This window comes from Canis lupus, chromosome X (genome assembly GCF_011100685.1).
Source record: "Canis lupus familiaris isolate Mischka breed German Shepherd chromosome X, alternate assembly UU_Cfam_GSD_1.0, whole genome shotgun sequence".
Taxonomy (NCBI): Eukaryota; Metazoa; Chordata; class Mammalia; order Carnivora; family Canidae; genus Canis; species Canis lupus.
Genome location: NC_049260.1, coordinates 57,363,683 through 57,383,133, shown reverse-complemented (window position 1 = coordinate 57,383,133; position 19,451 = coordinate 57,363,683). Strand labels below are relative to the sequence as shown.

The following is a 19,451-nucleotide window of genomic DNA, read 5'->3' as shown; positions in this document are numbered from 1 at the left end:
TTAGCAGGGAAATCGGGCAGAATCGCAGGAGGGTCAGTGAAGCCTCCAGTTTCCTGAGTCACTAACAGAGGAAGTGCGCTTGGGGGAAAGGGGGGAAAGCGCACCACAAACAGTGGGCCCATCTCAGTAAAGGGCTGGAGCGTGCACCCCTTTGGGGGAAGCCAGTCAGCTCTGGACGGAGGTGGCTGTGCCCCGTTGCCTTTGGGAGAGGTGGCCCCTGGGAGCACAATTCTAGCAGCACAGGGCCCCAGATAACAGGGCACCCGAGCAGACAAAGCCAGCAATCCTGCATTCTCCCTGGGACAGGTGGAACCAGGGCGGACACAGGACAGTGAGAACTCTCCTGCCGCTGGGTGTCCCACAAGCTGTGCAGATCAGTGCACCTGCGCCAGCCCCGGGAGCATCTAGAGCATGCGGACTGGGAGACTGCACTAGTTACTAGAGGGGCGCTGACTCCAGAACTGGAAATCTGGCCACCACCATTGTGTTTTCCCTTCTTGTTTCACCTTATGCCTGGGAGGGGAGGGGCCGCCAGGGAACAAAGGCCTCACAGCATAAACAGCTCACACTGAGCCCAGCACCTGGTAGGGGGCGGGGCATCTTCCCAAGGCATACACACCTGAGAATCAGCACAGCAGACCCCTCCCCCAGGAGACCAGCTGGAAGGACAGGGGAAGAGCAAGTTATTGACAAAGCAGCTCAGCAAAGCTCCAGGACCAAGGGAAAATCAAAGGAATATAATATATAGAAGTAGAGGGTCCCCCCGTTTTAAAAGTTTTTTCCCCATTCTTTTCCTTTACAATTACAACTGATTTTTATATGACACTAAAAATTTCCAGTAGTTTTTTTCATATAGACTTCATTATCCCTCCACTACAACTTCTTCACCACCATCTCCCAGTCCCCCAACTTTTAAAATTTTTTTCCTCTTTACTTTTGTTTTTTTTTTCTTCTTTGGGATTTTTGGCCATTTATTTTTTTCTACTTTGTTTTAAAATTTGTTTTTCACATTAGTGGTCCTTTGGTGTTATTTTGTTCTGATCTTCTTTTTCATTTTCTGGTCTCTGACCTCGTCAAAACCATATAGGGTGAAATTTACTTAGTTTGTGGTTGATATTCTTGCCTCACCCTACTCATACACCCACTCTGCACTGAACAAAATGAATAGAAGGAAGAATTCACCACGAAACAATCAGAAACAGTACTCTCTGCCACAGAGTTACAGAATATGGATTACAATTCAATGTCAGAAAACTACTTCAGAAGCACAATTATAAAACTACTGGTGGCTCTGGAAAAAAGCATAAAGGACTCTAGAGACATTGTTACTGCAGAATTTAGATCTAATCAGGCCAAAATTAAAAATAAATTAAATGAGATGCAATCCAAACTGCAGGTCCTAACGGCTAGATTAATGTGGTAGAAGAAAGAGCAACATAGAAAACAAGTTGATGGTGAGGAAGGAAGCTGAGGAAAAAAGAGAAAAACAATTAACAGCCCATAAAGAAAGGCTAAGAGAATTAAATGATAGCCTGAGAAGGAACAACCTACGAATAATTGGGGTTCCAGAAGATGCCAAGAGGGAGAAAGAGACAGAAAGTATGTTTGAACAAATGAGAGCTGAGAACCTCATTGTCCTAAAGATGAGGGCTAATGAGGTAGAAGAAAGAGTGAGTGACATAGAAGACAAGTTGATGGCAAGGAATGAAGCTGAGGAAAAAAGAGAAAAGCAATTAAATGACCATGAGGAAAGGTTAAGAGAAATAAATGACAGCCTCAAAAGGAAAAATCTACGTTTAATTGGGGTTCCAGAGGGCGCCGAGAGGACAGAGGACCAGAAAGCATATTTGAACAATTCACAGCTGAGAACTTCCCTAATTTCAGGAGGGAAACGGGAATTAAGATGCAGGAGATAGAGATCTCCCCCCAAATCAATAAAAACCATTCAACACCATGACATTTAATAGTGAAACCTGCAGATCCCAAAGAAAAGAGAAAATCCTTAAAGCGGTGAGAGACAAGATTCTTAACTTATATGGGGAGAAATATCAGATTAACAGCAGACCTCTCCACAGACCTGGCAGGCTAGGTAGGACTGGCAGGATGTACTCAGGGTATTAAATGAGAACAATATGCAGCCAAGAATACTTTATCCCACAAGGCTCTCATTCAGAATAGAAGGAGAGATATAGAGTTTCCAAAATATGCAGAAACTGGAAGAATATGTGACCACCAAACCAGCTCTGCAGGAAATATTAAGGAGGACACTGCAAAAGAAAGAGGAAGCCCAAAGAAATAATCTGCAGAAACAGGAGCTGAACAGGCATTATGATTACACTAAATTCGTTATCTTTCAAGTTACTCTGAATGTGAAGGGCTAAATGATCGCATCAAAAGATGCAGGGTATCGCACTGGATATAAAAGCAAGACATCTTGATTTGCTGTCTAAAAAGGACTCATTGTAGACCAAAGGTCACCTCCAGCCTGAAAATGAAAGGGTGGAGAACCATTTACCATTAAAATGGTCCTCAAAAGGAGCTGTGCTAGCAATCCTCATCTCAGATAGATTAAGGTCTATCCCAAAGACTGTACTAAGAGATGAAGAGGGACATTATATCATACTTAAAGGGTCTATCCAACAAGAAGACCTAAGAATCATGAATATTTATGCCCCTAATGTGGGAGCTGCCAAGTGTATCGATCAATTAATAACCAAAGTAAAGAGATACTTAGATAATTATACCCTAATAGTAGGAGACTTCAACATGGCCCTTTCTGCAAATGACAGATATCCTAAGCAGGACATTACCAAAGAAACAAGGGCCTTAAATGATACACTGGACCAGATAGATTTCACAGATATTTATAGAACTTTCTATCTGAATGCAACTGAATACACATTCTTCTCATGTACACATGGAACTGTCTCCAGAATAGACCACATACTGGGTCATAAATCAGCACTCAACCAATACCAAAAGATTGGGATAGTCCCCTGCATATTTTCAGATCATAATGCTTTGAAACTTGAACTCAATCACGAAAAGAAATTTGGAAGAAACTTAAACACGTGGAGGTTCAAGAGCATCTACTAAAAGATGAATGGGTCAACCAGGAAATTACAGAATAATTAAAAAGATTCATGGAAACTAATGAGAATGAAGATATAACGGTTCAAAACCATTGGAATACAGCAAAAACAGTCCTAAGAGGGAAATACATTGCAATACAAGCCTCCCTCAAAAAACTGGAAAAAAAAATCAAATACACAAGATAACCTCACACCTAGACGAACTAGAGAAAGAACAGCAAATAAAACCTACACCAAGCAGAAGAGAGTTAATAATGATTCAAACAGAACTCAATGAAATAGGGGCCAGAAGAACTGTGGAACAGATCAACAAAACCAGGAGTTGGTTCTTTGAAAGAATTAATAAGATAGATAAACCATTAGCCAGCCTATTAAAAAGAAAAAAGACTCAAATTAATACAATCATGAATGAAAGAGGAGAGATCACAACCAGTACCAAGGAAATAGAAACAATTTAAAAAATATATTATAAGCAGCTCTACGCCAACAAATTAGGCAATCTAGAAGAAATGGATGCATTTCTGGAAAACCACAAATTACCAAAACTGGAACAGTAAGAAATAGAAAACCTGAGCAGCCAATAATCAGTGAAGAAATTGAAGCAGTCATCAAAAACCTCCCAAGACACAAAGTCCAGGGCCAGATGACTTCTCAGGGGAATTCTATCAAATGTTTAAGAATAAATAATACTGATTCTACTAAAGCTGTTCCAAAGGATAGAAAGAGACAGAATACTTCCAAATTCGTTTTATGAGGCCACCATCACCTTCATTACAAAACCAGACAAAGACCACACCAAAAAGGAGAATTATACACCAATATCCCTGATAAACACAGATGCATCAATTCTCAACAAGATACTAGCCAATAGGGTCCAACAGTACATTAATAAGATTATTCACCATGACCAAGTGGCATTTATCTGGGGATGCAAGTTGGTTCAACACTCGTAAAACAACCAACGTGATAGATCATATCAATAGGAGAGAAAATAAGAACCATATGATTCTCCCAATAGATGCAGAAAAAGCATTTAACAAAATACAGCATCCATTCCTAATCAAAACTCTTCCGACTGTAGGGATAGAGGGAACATTCCTCAGCATCTTAAAGCCATCTATGAAAAGCCCACAGCAATTATCATTCTCAATGGGGAAACACTGAGATCTTTTCCCCTAAGATCAGGAACATGATAGGAATGTTCACTCTCAGCACTGTTATTCAACATAGTACTAGAAGTCCTAGCCTCAGCAATCAGGCAACAAAAAGATATAAAAGGCAATCAAATTGACAAAGAAGTCAAACTCTCCCTCTTTGCAGATGACATACTCTACAGAGAAAATCCAAAAGAGTCCACCCCAAGATTACTAGAACTCATACAGCAATTTGCCAATATGACAAGATACAAAATCAATGCACAGAAATCAGTGGCATTCCTATACACTAACAAAGAGACTGAAGAAAGAGAAATTAAGGAGTCAATCCCATTGAGAATTTAAACCAAATGCATAATATACCTAGGAATAAACCTAACCAAAGAGGGAAAGGATCTATACCCTAAAAACTACAGAACACTTCTGAAAGTAATTGAGGAAGACACAAAGAGATGGAAAAATATTCCATGCTCATGGATTGGAAGAATCAATATTGTGAAAATGTCTATGCTACCCAGGGCAATTTACACGTCAATGCAGTCCCTATCAAAATACCATAGACTTTCTTCAGAGAGTTGGAACAAATCACATTAAGATTCATGTGGAATTAGAAAAGACCCCAAACAGTCAGGGAAAATTGAAAAAGAAAACCAGAGCCAGGGGCATCACAATGCCCAATTTCAAGTTGTACTACAAAGCTTGATCATCAAGACAGTGTGGTACTGGCACAAAAACAGACACAAAGATCAATGGAACATAATTCTAGAGAACCCAGAAATGGGCCCTCAACTCTATGGTTAACTAATATTTGACAAAGCAGGGAAGGCTATCCACTGGAAAAAGGACAGTCTCTTCAATAAATGGTGCTGGGAAAATTGCACAGCCACATGCAGAAGAATGAAACTAGACCATTCTCTTATACCATACAGAAAGGTAAACTCAAATGGATGAAAGATCTAAATATGAGACAAGAATCCATCAAAATCCTAGATGAGAACACAGGCATTGTGTATTTGATTTTTTGAACTTGGCCACAGCAACTTTTTGCAAGATACATCTATGAAGGCAAGGGAAACAAAAGCAAAAATGAACTATTGGGACTTCATCAAGATAAAAAGCTTCTACACAGCATGAGAAACAGTCAACAAAACTAAAAGACAACCTACAGAATGGGAGAAGATATTTGCAAATGACATACCAGATAAAGGGCAGTATCTAAGATCTATAAATAACTTATTAAACTCAACACCCAAGAACCAAGCAATCCAATCATGAAATGGGCAAAAGACATGAACAGAGATTTCACCAAAGAAGACATACACATGGCCAACAAACCCATGAGGAAATGTTCCGCATCACTTGTCATCAGGGAAATACAAATCCAAACCACAATGAGATACCACCTCACACCAGTGAGAATGGGGAAAATTAACAAGACAGGAAACAACAAATGTTGGAGAGGATGTGGAGAAAGGGGAACCCTCTTGTACTGTTGGTGGGAATGTGCACTGGTACAGCCACTCTGGAAAACTGTGTGGAGGTTCCTCAGAGAGTTAAAAATAGAGCTACCCGGGACGCCAGGGTGGCTCTGCAGTTTGGCGCCTGCCTTTAGCTCAGGATGTGTTCCTGGAGTCCCAGGATCGAGTTCCACATTGGGTTTCCTGCATGGAGCCTGCTTCTTCCTCCACCTGTGTCTCTGCCTCTCTTTGTGTGTCTCTCATGAATAAATAAATAAAATCTTTTAAATAATTGTAAAAAGAAATAGAGCTACCCTACAACCCTGCAATTGCACTGTTGGAGATTTACCCCAAAGATACAGATGCAGTAAAGACTGAGACACCTGTACCTCAATGTTTATAGCAGCAATATCTACAATAGCCAAACTGTGGAAGGAGCCTGTTTTCCATCGACAGACGAATGGATAAAGAAGATATGGTATATATATATATATATATATATATATATATATATATATATATACACACACACACACATATACACACACACACACAATGGAATATTAGCCATTAGAAATGATGAATACCCATTTGCTTCGATATGGATGGAACTGGAGGGTATTATGCTGAGTGAAGTAAGTGAATCAGAGAAGGACAATCATCATATGGCTTAACTCATATGAGGAATATAAAAGATAGTAAAAGGGATTATACGGGAAAGGAGAGAAAATGAATGGGAAAAATCAGAGAGGGTGACAACACATGGGAGACTCCTAACTCTGGGAAATGAACAAGGGGTCGTGGAAGGGAACGTGAGCAGGGGGGTGTGACTGGGTGACGAGCACTGAGGGGGGCACTTGAAGGGATGAGCACTGGGTGTTATACTATATGTTGGCAAACTCAACTCCAATAAAAAATATACATAAAATAGAAATCTGCAATTTCTAAGATTTTATTCATCTTTTAGAGATAGTAAGAGCCAGAGAGAGAGCACATGAGCAGAGGGCAGGGATAGAGGCAGAAGGAGACACCCCACTAAGCAGGGTGCCCAACATAGGGGTTCATCCCAGAAACCCAGGATCATGACCTGAGTTAGGCAGACGCCTAACTGACTGAGCCACCGAGGCACACCACCTAGAAATACTTTAAGTCACAGCTTTGGATTTTGTGAAAAGAATTAAATAGCTTAGTTTCATTTAAATTTACTTCAGTACTCCATTTATACTTCATTTAGTTAAAATGATGGGAATTCAAATCCAGACAAAGACCCTACCAAAAAGGAGAATTACAGACCAATATCGCTGATGAACAAGGATGCCAAAATTCTCACCAAGATACTAGCTAACAGGATCCAATAGTCCATTAAAGCATTATTCACCATGAACAAGTGGGATTTATTTCTGGCTTGCAAGGTTGGTTCAACATCTGTAAATCAATCAATATGATTCAACACATAATAAAAGGACAAGAATCACAGAATCCTCTGAAGTCATGCAGAAAAAGCATTTGACAAAATACAACATTTCTTCTTGATAAAAACTGTCAGCAGTGTAGGGAAAGAAGGAACATACCTCAATAACATAAAAACCACATAGAAGGACCTACAGAGAATATCATCCCCAATGGAGAAAAACTGAGAGCTTTTCCCTTAAGGTCAGGAAAGCAACAGGGATGTCCACTCTCACCACTGTTATTCAACATAGTATTGGAAGTCCTAGCCTCAGCAATCAGATATCAAAAAGAAATAAAATGCATCCCAATAGTCAGATAAATAAATCTTTCATTCTTAGCAGCCAACATTATACTGTATATAGAAAACTCAAGACTCAAATACAAAAATTGCTAGAGTTCATACTTGAATTCAGCAAAGCCACAGGATACAAAATTGATGCACAGAAGTCAGCTGCAGTTCTATACATTAACAATGAGACAAAAGAAAGAGAAATAAGGAATCAACCCCATTTACAATTGAACCAAAACCATAAGATACCTAGGAATAAACCTAACCAAAGAGGTAAAGGATCTGCACTCTGAAAACTATAAAACACTTATGAAAGAAATTGAGGGAGACACAAAGAAATGGAAAAACATTCCATGCTCATGGAATAGAAGAACAAATATTAAATATTGTTCAACTGTCTATGCTATCCAGAGCAATCTACACATTCACTGCAGTCCCTGTCAGAATACCAGCAGCATTTTTCACAGAGCTGGAACAAACAATCTTAAAGTTTGTATGGAACCAGAAAAGACCCTGAATAGCCACAGGAACACTGAAAAAGGTAACCAAAGCTGGAGGCATCACAATTCCAGGCTTCAAGACATATTACAAAGCTGTAACCATTAAAAGACAGTATGGCACTGGCACAAAAACAGACATACAGATCAGTGGGAACAGTATAGAGAACCCAGAAATGGACCTCAACCCTATGGTCAACTAATCTTCGACAAAGTAGGAAAAAATATCCAATGGAAAAAAGACAGTCTCTTCAAGAAATGGTGCTGGGAAAATTGGACAACCACATGTAGAAGAGTGAAGCTGGACCACTTTCTTACACCTTACATAAAAATAAGCTCAAAATGGATGAAAGACCTAAATGTGAGACAGGAATCCATAAAAATCCTAGAGGAGAACACAAGCAGAAATCATTCTCAGCTTGGCTGTAACATGCTAGACATGTCTCCAAGGCAAGAGAAACAAAAGCAAAAATGAACAACTGGAATTTGATCAAAATAAAAAGCTTCTGTACAGCAAAGGAAACCATCATCAAAATTAAAAGGTAACCTATATAATGGGAAAAGATATCTGCAAATATCTAATCAGATGAAGAACTAGTATCCAATATCTATAAAAAACTTATCAAACTCAATACCCAAAAAACACAATCCAGTCAAGAAATGGGCAGAAAACATGAACAGACATTTTTCCAAAGATGACATAAAAATGGCCAACAGACATATGAGAAAATGCTCAACATCATTCCGTATCAGGGAAATACAAATCATAATGACAATAGGATGCTACCTCACAGCAGTGAGAATGGTGAAAATTCACTAGACAGGAAAAAACAAATGTTGGAGAGGATGTGGAGAAAGGGGAACCCTCTTGCACTGTTGGCGGGATTGTGAACTGGTACAGCTATTCTGGAAAACTACTGCGTCATTAAAAAGTTAAAAATAGAGGTACCCTTTGACCCAGCAATTGCGCTACTGGGTATTTACCCCAAAGATACTGATGTAGTGAAACACTGGGACACCCGCACCCCAATGTTTATAGCAGCAATGTCCAGAATTGCCAAACTGTGGAAGAAGTCATGATGTCCTTTGACAGATGAATGGATAAAGAAGATGTATATATATATATATACACATACATACACAATGGAGTATTACTCAGCTATCAGAAGAGACGAATACCCACCATTTGCTTTGATGTGAATGGAAGTGGAGGGTATTATGCTGAGTGAAATAAGTCAATCTGAGAAGAACAAGCATCATATGGTTTCACTCATACAGGGAATATAAGAAATAGTGAAAGGGGTTATAAAGGAAAGGAGGGGAACTGAGTGGGAAAAATTAGAGAGGGAAACAAACCATGAGAGACTTCTAACTCTGGGAAACAAACAAAGGGTTGCGGAAGGGGAGGTGGGTGGGGGGATGGGGTAACTGGGTGATGGGCAATGAGGAAGGCACTTGATAGGATGAGCACTGGTTATTATACTATATGTTGGCAAACTAAATTTAAATAATAAAATAATATAACTATAAAAAATGTAGTAAGAGACCAGATGTCTATTAATAGATGAATGGATAAAAATGATATGGTATATATAAACAATGGAAATCTTGCCATTTGCAATGATATGGATGGAACCAGAGGGTATTATGCTAAGTAAAATAAGTCAGAGCAAAAGAGATACCATGTGATTTCACTCCTATGTGGAACTTAAGAAACAAAACAAATGGACATAGGTGATGGAAAGGAAATATAAAGTAAGATAAAAAAAATAGTGAAAGGGAATAAAGGGGAAAGGAGAGAAAATGAGTGAAAATATCAGTGAGGATGGCAGAACATGAGAGACTCCTAACTCTGGGAAATGAACAAGGGGTAGTGGAAAGGGAGGTGGGCAGAGGGTTGGGGTGACTGGGTGATGGGCACTGAGGGGTCACTTGATGGGGTAAGCACTGGGTGATATGGTATATGTTGGTAAATTGAACTCCAATAAAAAAATAAAAATAATAGAAAGAAAGAAAGAAAGAAAGAAAGAAAGAAAGAAAGAAAGAGAAAGAAAGAAAGAAGAAAGAAAGAAAGAAAGAAAGAAAGAAAGAAAGAAAGAAAGAAAGAAAGAAAGAAAGAAAGAAAGAAAGAAAAGCGGAAGAGATGCTGAACTCCAGGAAATAAACTGAGGGTTGTTGGAAGGGAGGTGAGTGGGAGAAGGGATAACTGTGTAATGGGCATGAAGGAAGGCACCTGATGTAATGAGGACTGGGTGTCATATGCAACTAATGAATCACTAAATTCTATCCCTGAAACTAATAAAAAATAATAGTCAATAAAGAGAAGAAAATAAAATGATGGGAACTCATACTAAGTGATACAGTATTAATAAAGGCTGGACAAATCACTTTATCTCTCTCCCCCAAGCTTGTCTCTAGAATGAGGCTAGCACTGTTAAGAGAATTTTTAAAAAATTATGTAACATACTTGGCACATTTAAGTGTTGAATAAATGTTAGCTCTAAGGTTATACATAAAATGGTTACTCACTCTTTTGTTGAGACAAATAACAGGCCACAGGCTGCAACCCAGTGTGCAACAGCAGCAGAGACAACCACATAGCAGCCATTTCACATTGACTGGGAGAGCCTTTTTCAAACATGCATTCACACGGCCAATGCTGGTCTTAAATTCTTCTGGGGCCACCTGTAACAGGGGCATAATCTTTATTTAACAGTTTGTGGGCAGCTTTCCACCACTTATCTCTAAACCTAAAGAAAATGTTTATCTTATTACAAACATTTTAAGGAATTACATGTCTAAAGACATTTCCTCCCTATATGTATCACATACTCTTGGATGACATTAGAAAGCAAAACAATATAATTTCATGTTTACAGAACTTATTCTGATGTTCAACATAATCTTTTGAAATTACCAGTAATAAAATAACAATAAAACTGGTGGTAGGTCCCTGGGTGGCGCAGTGGTTTAGCGCCTGCCTTTGGCCCAGGGCGCGATCCTGGAGACCTGGGATCGAATCCCATGTCGGGCTCCCGGTGCATGGAGCCTGCTACTCCCTCTGCCTATGTCTCTGCCTCTCTCTCTCTCTCTCTCTCTCTCTCTCTCTGACTATCATAAATAAATAAAAAAAAAAACTGGTGGTAAAGAATACCCATCAAGCAGTTTTTTCTACCAAATATTCTCATTATTCAGGGAATATTACAGTCTCCAATCATTATGACTAGTAAGACTAGAAGTGTTACGTAACAGTTAAAACCTAAATATTACCGAGGAATTGGAATTAAAATTAAACTTTGGTAATATTCCTGGATTTTAAACTTCTCCTGGATTTTTCAATTTTTCTCCCTGGCAAAGTTGCAACATAACAATTTTAACACTTGTTATTGTTTGCAGGGAAAAGCTACACTAGAAAGACAGTAAGGAGTGATTACATTTTTTTAAAAGGGTCTTAATACGCAGCATAAAGTAGATTCAAAATTGCTGTAAACTTTGAATTTTGAAAGGTCCTTAAATACACAAACTTAACATTTTAAATTACGACCTCCATTCCTGGAAGTGCTGCTTGTGCCTCTCTGTAAACAATGACAAACTTAGTTCAAAGGCAAGAGCATGGTAGGCATATTTATACTGGAAATGCTGCGTGAAGGTTATACAATTCAAAGGCATACTAAAAATAGTTTGCTTTCAGTGAAATCGTATTTCTGGATCACAAAAATTATTCCCTTTTTTTAGAAAGCTGTTTGACTATAAAATCTATGGGAAAAAATTCTAACATCTGGCTGTGCAAGTAAAAATTATGAAAATATTAGAAAAATAAGCTGCTATAAAAATAAAAACCCTATTAACATGTTTGGTATAAAAAAATATGGAGCTTTACAACTCTTCCAAGTAAAAATTGCACTAGAGGAATCAATTTATTGAATTTTTATCTTTTAATGGACATATCTTAGAATCAACACTATAAACCATATACCTATTAGCAGATGTTATAAAGATACATGACCAAAGAATTCAGTGCCATCATGATTAAAACATTAATTATACTAGCTTTATAATTGTTCATGCCATCCAATAAAGTTAATTGCTTAACCCATAAATCTTATTTTCTTCCTAATATGTTAACCAACAACACTTGTAAAATTGCAAGGCTCAAAACTGTTTTTACATGGGCAAATAAACTAATCTATTCTCCATCTAAATTGTTGGCCATATCACCTAAAGACAATCACTAAGTAAAAAGAATTCCAATTAAATGGCTAAGTTCCTGGGGTAAATATGAAAATAAATTCAGAGAACCATGTCTTATAGCTGAAAAACAGAAAATGCTAACAGGCTAAGCATATTAGACAATAAATGAATATTTTTTATTCTAGTTACTTATTAGCTATGAAAAATCATAGACAAATTCATTAAATTTTTCTGAGTTTTAGTTTTCCATGTATAAAATGAGAATAATAATCTTGGTCTTACATATCTTACAGGAAATGGAAATCATATCTGAATAAGAACCTCATAATCAGACTGTTTTGAAAAAGGAAGCCAGTGAATCTTCTCTCTTGACTGGATTTGGAGAAAGAAAAGCAAATCTCTCTGTTGCATGGAGTCTCACCTGAAGGCAGGGGGTTTGATCAGGTAACCATTAATAATCCACAGCCTTTCTATACCCTCTATTATAAACAAAAGGATAATTAGCTACACTTTTTTTTCATTTTAATTCCAGTAAGGTAATATACAGTGTTATATTAGTTTCAGGTGTAAAATAGAGTAATTCAACAATTCCATACATCACTCTGTGCTCTTAAAAAATACACTCCTTAATCCTCATTACTATTTCACCCATCACCCTCAACCAATTGTTCTCTATAATTAACATTGTTTCTTGCTTTTTGTCTCTTATTTTTTCCCTTTGCTTATTTTGTATCTAAAATTCCACACAAGTGAAATCATATGGTATTTGTCTTTCTCTGACTTATTGCACTTATCATTATATAATGATACTTTCTAGCTCCATCCATGTTGTTGCAAATGGCAATATTCCATTCCTCTTTATGGCTGAATAATATTCCATTGTATGGATATATCTTTATCTGTATCCACAACTGTATATCACATTTTATCCATTCATCAATCCACAGACACTTACATTGCTTCCATATCTTGGCCCATTGTAAATAATGATGCTATAAACATTGAGGTGCATATGCCTCTTTAGTATTCTTTGGGTAAATATCCAGTAGTATATTGCTGGAACATAAAGTAGTTCTATTTTTAAGTTTTTTGAGGAACCTCTATACTGTTTTCCATAGCAGCTGCATGAGTTTGCATTCCCCACAGTACATGAGTGTTCCTTTTCCTCCACATCCTTTTTATGCTAGGACCATACTGTCTTGGTTGCCATGGCTTTGAAGTATAATTTGAAGTCGGAATTGTGATGCCTACAGCTTTGCTTTGCTTTTTCAAGATTGCTTTGGTTATTCTGGGTCTTTTGTGGTTCCAGACAAATTTTAAGATTATTGGTACTAGCTGTGTGAAAAATGCTGTTGCAGATGGCATTAAGTCTGTAGACTGCTTTGGGTAACATGGACATTTGAACAATATTTGTTTTTACAACCCATGAGCATGGAATGTCTTTCCATTTCTTTGTGTTGTTTTAAATTTCTTTCATCAGTGTTTTATAGCTTTTGGCATACGGTTCTTTCACCTCTTGGTTAGGTTTATTCTTAGGTGTCTATTATTTTGGATGTGATTACAAATGGGATTGTTTTCTTAATTTCTCTTTCTGTTACTTCATTCTTAGTGTATAGAAATGCAACTTATCTCTGTACACTGATTTTGTTTCCTGTGACTACTAAATTTGTTTATCAGTTGTAGTAATTTTTTTGGTGGAGCCTTTAGGAATTTCTACATATAGTATCATGTCATCTGCAAATAGTTAAACTTTTACTTCTTCCTTGCTGATCTGAATGCATTTTATTTCTTTTTGTTGTTTGATTGCTGTGACTAGGACTTACAGTACTATGTTGAATACAAGTGGTGAGGGTGGGCATCCTTCTCTTGTTTTCAGTTTTTCCTCATTAATGATGACGTTAGCCATGGGTTTTTCATAGGTGGCCTTTATTATGACGAGGTATGTTCCCTCGAAAATTATTTTGTTGAGGGTTACTATCATGAATGTGTATTTGTTCCAATGTGTCATTCAAAGCCATTGTTTCCTTGTTGAAGTTCTGTTTAGACAATCTGTCCACTTATGTAAGTTGGGTGTTAAAGTCCCTTACTATTATTGTATTATTATGGGTTAGTTCCTTTAGGTTTGTTACTGTTTTATGAATTTGCACGCTCCTACGTTGGGTGCATACATATTTACAGTTGCTGTATCTTCTTGTTGGATTATCCCATTTATTATTGTATAGTTTCCTCGTCTCTTGTTACAGTCTTTGTTTTTTAAAGATTTATTTATTTATTTTTTTTTTTTATGATAGAGAGAGAGAGAGAGACAAACAGGCAGAGGGAGAAGCAGGCTCCATGCCAGGAGCCCGACGCAGGACTCGATCCCGGAACTCCAGGACCACACCCTGGGCCAAAGGCAGGCGCAAAACCGCTGAGCCACCCAGGGATCCCCAGTCTTTGTTTTAAAATCTATTTTGTCTGATATAAATGTTGCTACTCTGGCTTTCTTTTGACATCCATCTATATGGTAAATGTTTCTCCATTCTCTAACTTTCAATCTGTAGGTGTCCTTAGGTCTAAAATGGGCCTTTTATTTTTTTGGTATATTTTTTTTATTGGACTTCGATTTGCCAACATACAGCATAACACCCAGTGCTCATCCCATCAAGTGCCCCCCTCAGTGCCTGCCACCCAGTCACCCATCCCCCTGCCCACCTCCAGCTTCCACTACCCCCTGATCGTTTCCCAGAGTTAGGTGTCTCTCATGTCCTGTCACCCTCACTGATATTTCTCACTCATTTTCTCTCCTTTCCCCTTTATTCCCTTTCACTATTTTTTATATTCCCCCAATGAATGAGACCATATAATGTTTGTCCTTCTCCGATTGACTTACTTCCTCAGCATAATAAGCTCCAATTCCATCCATGTTGAAACAAATGGTGGGTATTTGTCGTTTCTAATGGATGAGTAATATTCCATTGTATATATAGACCACATCTCTGTCCATCAGGAATATTGATCTATAATTCTTTTTGGTAGGGTCTTTGTCTGGTTTTGGAAATTAAGGTGATGCTGGCCTCAAGAACGAGTTTGGAAGTATTCTGTCCCTTTCTACCTTTCAGAACAGCTTTAGTAGAATAGGTATGGTTTCTTCTTTAAACGTTTGATAGAATTCCCCTGAGAAGCCACCTGGCCCTGGATTTTTGTGTCTTGGGAGGTTTTGGATGACTGCTTCAATTTCCTCCCTGGTTATCGGCCTGTTCAGGTTTTCTATTTCTTCCTGTTCCAGATTTAGTAGTTTGTGGTTTTCCAGAAATGCGTCCATTTCTTCTAGATTGCCTAATTTATTGGCGTATAGCTGCTCATAATGTTTTAAAAATCGTTTGTATTTCCTTGGTATTGGTGGTGATCTCTCCTTTTCCATTCATAATTTTAATTCTTAGAGTCTTTTCTCTTTTGTTTTTAATAAGGCAGACTAACGGTTTATCTATCTTATTAATGCTTTCAAAGAACCAACTCCTGGTTTTGTTGATCTGTTCCACAGTTCTTCTGGTCTCGATTTCATTGAGTTCTGCTTGAATCTTTATTAACTCTCTTCTGCTGGGTGTAGGTTTTATTTGCTGTTCTTTCTCCAGTTCCTTTAGGTGCAAAGTTAGCTTGTGTATTTGACTTTTTTCCAATTTTTTGAGGGATGCTTGTATTGTGATGTATTTCCCCCTTAGGACTGCTTTTGTTGTATCCCAAAGATTTTTAATGGTTGTATCTTCATTCTCATTAGTTTAGTTTCCATGAATCTTTTTAATTCTTCTCTAATTTACTGATTGGCCCATTCAACTTTTAGCAGGATGCTCTTTAACTTCAACGTGTTTGATTTTTTTCCCAAATTTCTTCTTGTGATTGAGTTCAAGCGTCAAAGCATTATGGTCTGAAAATATGCAGGGGACAATCCATATCTTTTGGTATTGGTTGAGTGCTGATTTATGACCAGGTATGTGGTCTATTATGGAGAGAGTTCCATGTGCACTTGAGAAGAATGTGTATTCGGTTGTGTTTGGATGTAAAGTTCTGTAAACATCTGTGAAATCCATCTGGTCCACTGTATCATCTAAAGCTCTTGTTTCTTTGGAAATGTTGTGCTTATAAGATCTGTCATTTGCAGAAAACGCCATGTCGAAGTCTCCCAGTATTAGTGTATTATTATCTAAGTATGTCTTTCTTTTGGTTATTAATTGATTGATATACTTGGCAGCTCCCACATTAGGGGCATAAATATTCATGATTGTTAGGTCCTCTTGTTGGATAGATCCTTTAAGTATGATATAGTGTTCCTCTTCATCTCTTACTATACAGTCTTTGGGATAAATTTAATTTATCTGAGATGAGGACTGCTACCCCCAGCTTTCTTTTGAGGACCATTTGAATGGTAAATGGTTCTCCACCATTTCATTTTCAGGCTGGAGGTGTCCTTAGGTCTAAAATGAAACTCTTGTAGATAGCAAATAGATGGGTCTTTCTTTTTTATCCAGTGCAATACCCTGCGTCTTTTGATGGGATCATTAAGCCCATTTCACATTCAGAGTTACTATTGAAATATATGAATTTAGTGTCATCATAATACCTATTCAGTCCCTGTTTTGTGGAACATTTCTTTGGGCTTCTTCTTTCTTTTACTGAGTTCCCCTTAATATTTCTTGCAGAGTTGGTTTGGGGGTCACATATTCTTTCAGTTTCTGCCTATCTTGGAAGCTCTTTATTTCTCCTTCTATTCTGAATGAGAGCCTTGCTGGATAAAGTATTCTTGGCTGCAGGTTCTTCTCATTTAGGACCCTGAATATATCCTGCCAGCCCTTTCAGGCCTGCCAGGTCTCTGTTGGAGAAGTCTGCTCTTAATATAATCGTTTTCCCCAAATAAGTTATGGATCTTGTCTCTTCCTGATTTAAGGATTTTCTATCTTTGGAATTTGCAAGTTTCACTATTAACTGTCGAGGTGTTGAATGGTTTTTATTGAGTTTAAGGGGGAACCTCTCTATCTCCTGGATCTGAATGCCTGTTTCCCTTCCCAAATTAGGGAAGTTCTCAGCTATGATTTGTTCAAATATGCTTTCTGGTCCTCTGTTCTTCTCAGCCCCTCTGGAACCCCAATTAAATGTAGATTTTTCCTTCTGAGGCTGTCATTTATTTCCCTTCACCTTTCCTCATGGTCTTTTGTTTTTCTCTTTTTTCCTCAGCTTCCTTCCTTGCCATCAACTTGTTTTCTATTTCACTCACTCTTTCTTCTACCTCATTAACCCTCGTCATTAGGACTGCCAGTTTGGATTGCATCTCATTTAATTGATTTTTAATTTCGGCCTGATTAGATCTAAATTCTGCAGTCATGAAGTCTTTTGAATCCTTTATGCTTTTTTCCAGAGCCACCAGTAGCTTTATAATTGTGCTTCTGAATTGGCTTTCTGACATTGAATTGTATTCCAAGTTCTGTAACTGTGGCAGAGAGTACTGTTTCTGATTCTTTCTTTTGTGGTGAGTTCTTCTTTCTAGTCATTTTGCTCAGGGCAGAGTGGGTAAATATGAGTTGTACTGGAAAAAGGAAGAAAAAATAAAGGAGGGCTATCCTCTGGTTCTATATACTGCAAATCCCTTGACTTCCCCTGGAGCTTTCCATTGCTGCTTGGTCAAGAACTTGCTCTTTCCCTCTCCTTCCAGTTGGTCTTCTGGGGGAGGGGCCTCAAGTGCTGATTCTCAGGTGTGTGCACCTGGGGGAGCTGCCCCGCCCCCTGCCCGGTGCATGGCTCAGTGGGAGCTGTTTATCCTGTTAGGTCCCTGTTCCCTGTTGGCCCCACTCCGTCCCAGGCACAGGGTAACACCAGGAAGAACAACACTGGCGGCAGCCAGCTCTCCAGCTCTGGAGTCAGCTCCCGCAGTAACTACCACATTCTCCCAGTCCACGCTAGCCTGGATGCTCCGGGGGCAGGGGGTGCTGATCTGCACAGCTTGGGGGTGCCTGGAGGCAGGAGAATCCTTGCTGTCCTGTGCCCTCCCCACCTCTGCCTGTCCCGGGGGGGGCACAGGATCCTGGGCTGTGTCCACTGGGCATCCTGGGATCTGTGGTCTGTGCTGCTGGAATCGTGCTCCCGGGGCCAGGGCTCCCAAAGGCAGCAGGGCATAGCGGCCTGAGCTTCTCCTGAAGCCCCGCCAGGCGCACACTCCAGCCTTTTACCGAGATCGGCCCACAGTCTGTGGCACGTTCTCCCCCGGGCACACTTCCTCTGTTAGTGACTCCGGGAGACTGGAGGTTCCACTGCCCCTCCTGCAGTTCTGCCTGAGTTCCCGGCTAAGTGCCTTTCTGTCCGGGAAGAATCCAGTGCGGATTTTTATAGTTCCCTGCTTCTCTGGGAGTGGGCTTTCCCGGAAGGCTTTTGCTTCCCTGCCTTAGATCAGCTCCTTGCAGTGGCCCCTCCCCTACTTGATTCTTTTTAATTTTTTTTCTGCCTTCCTACCATGTTAGAAGTGAAAACTCTTCTCTCTGTAGCATTCCACCTGTTCTCTAAATCTCAGGTCAAATTCATAGGTTTTCAGGATGATTTGAAAGTTATCTAGGTAAGTTGGTGGGGACAGGTGACTTAGGGACCCTACTGCTCCATCATCTTGCCCTGCCCCCTTATATGGGCCTCTCGTAGAGAGCAAATAGACAGGTCTTTTTTCTTTTTTTAAAGATTTTATTTATTTATTCATGAGAAACACAGACAGAGAGAGGCAGAGACACAGTCAGAGGGAGAAGCAGGCTCCATGTAGGGAGCCTGATGTGGGACTCGATCCTAGGTCTCCAGGTTCATGCCCTCCCTGGGCCATAGGCGGCGCTAAACTGCTGAGCCACCCAGGCTGCCTGGCCCCCCCCTTTTTTTTTAACCCATTGTGTCACCCTATGTCTTCTGTTTGCAGCATTTAGTCCATTTACATTCAACGTAATTATTGATACATACATGCTTATTGCCATTTTGTTACTTGTTTTGTGGTTGATTCTGAAGATTTTCTCTGATCCTTTCTTGTCTTTTTTCATGCTTTGCTTATTTTCTTTAGTGATACATTTGGATTTCTTTCTCTTTATTCTTCACATATCTATTAGTGGTTTTTGAGATATGGTTAGTTAGGTTTGTATGTAACCTCTTCTGCATATAGCAATCTATACTGTTGATGGTCATTTAAGTTTGAACACATTCTTTTCTCTTGTCCTCTCCACTTTTTAGGTATATGTTATTTTATTTTATATCATTTTTGTGAGTTCCTTGACATGTTGCAGGAAAATTCATTTTTATTGCTTTTGTGTTTCCTACCTCTATAC

General features: G+C 38.9%; 1 protein-coding gene across 4 annotated transcripts in view; it reads right to left on the bottom strand.

The window, feature by feature from the left end:
- Window positions 1–19,451, bottom strand: part of CHIC1 (cysteine rich hydrophobic domain 1) — a 74,944-nt gene that overhangs the window by 32,363 nt on the left and 23,130 nt on the right. For all 4 annotated transcript variants that reach the window (XM_038587734.1, XM_038587732.1, XM_038587731.1 and 1 more), the window contains exon 3: window positions 10,471–10,626. In XM_038587734.1, coding sequence (XP_038443662.1) covers window positions 10,471–10,626 — 156 coding nt within the window. The remainder of the gene's footprint in view (window positions 1–10,470; window positions 10,627–19,451) is intronic.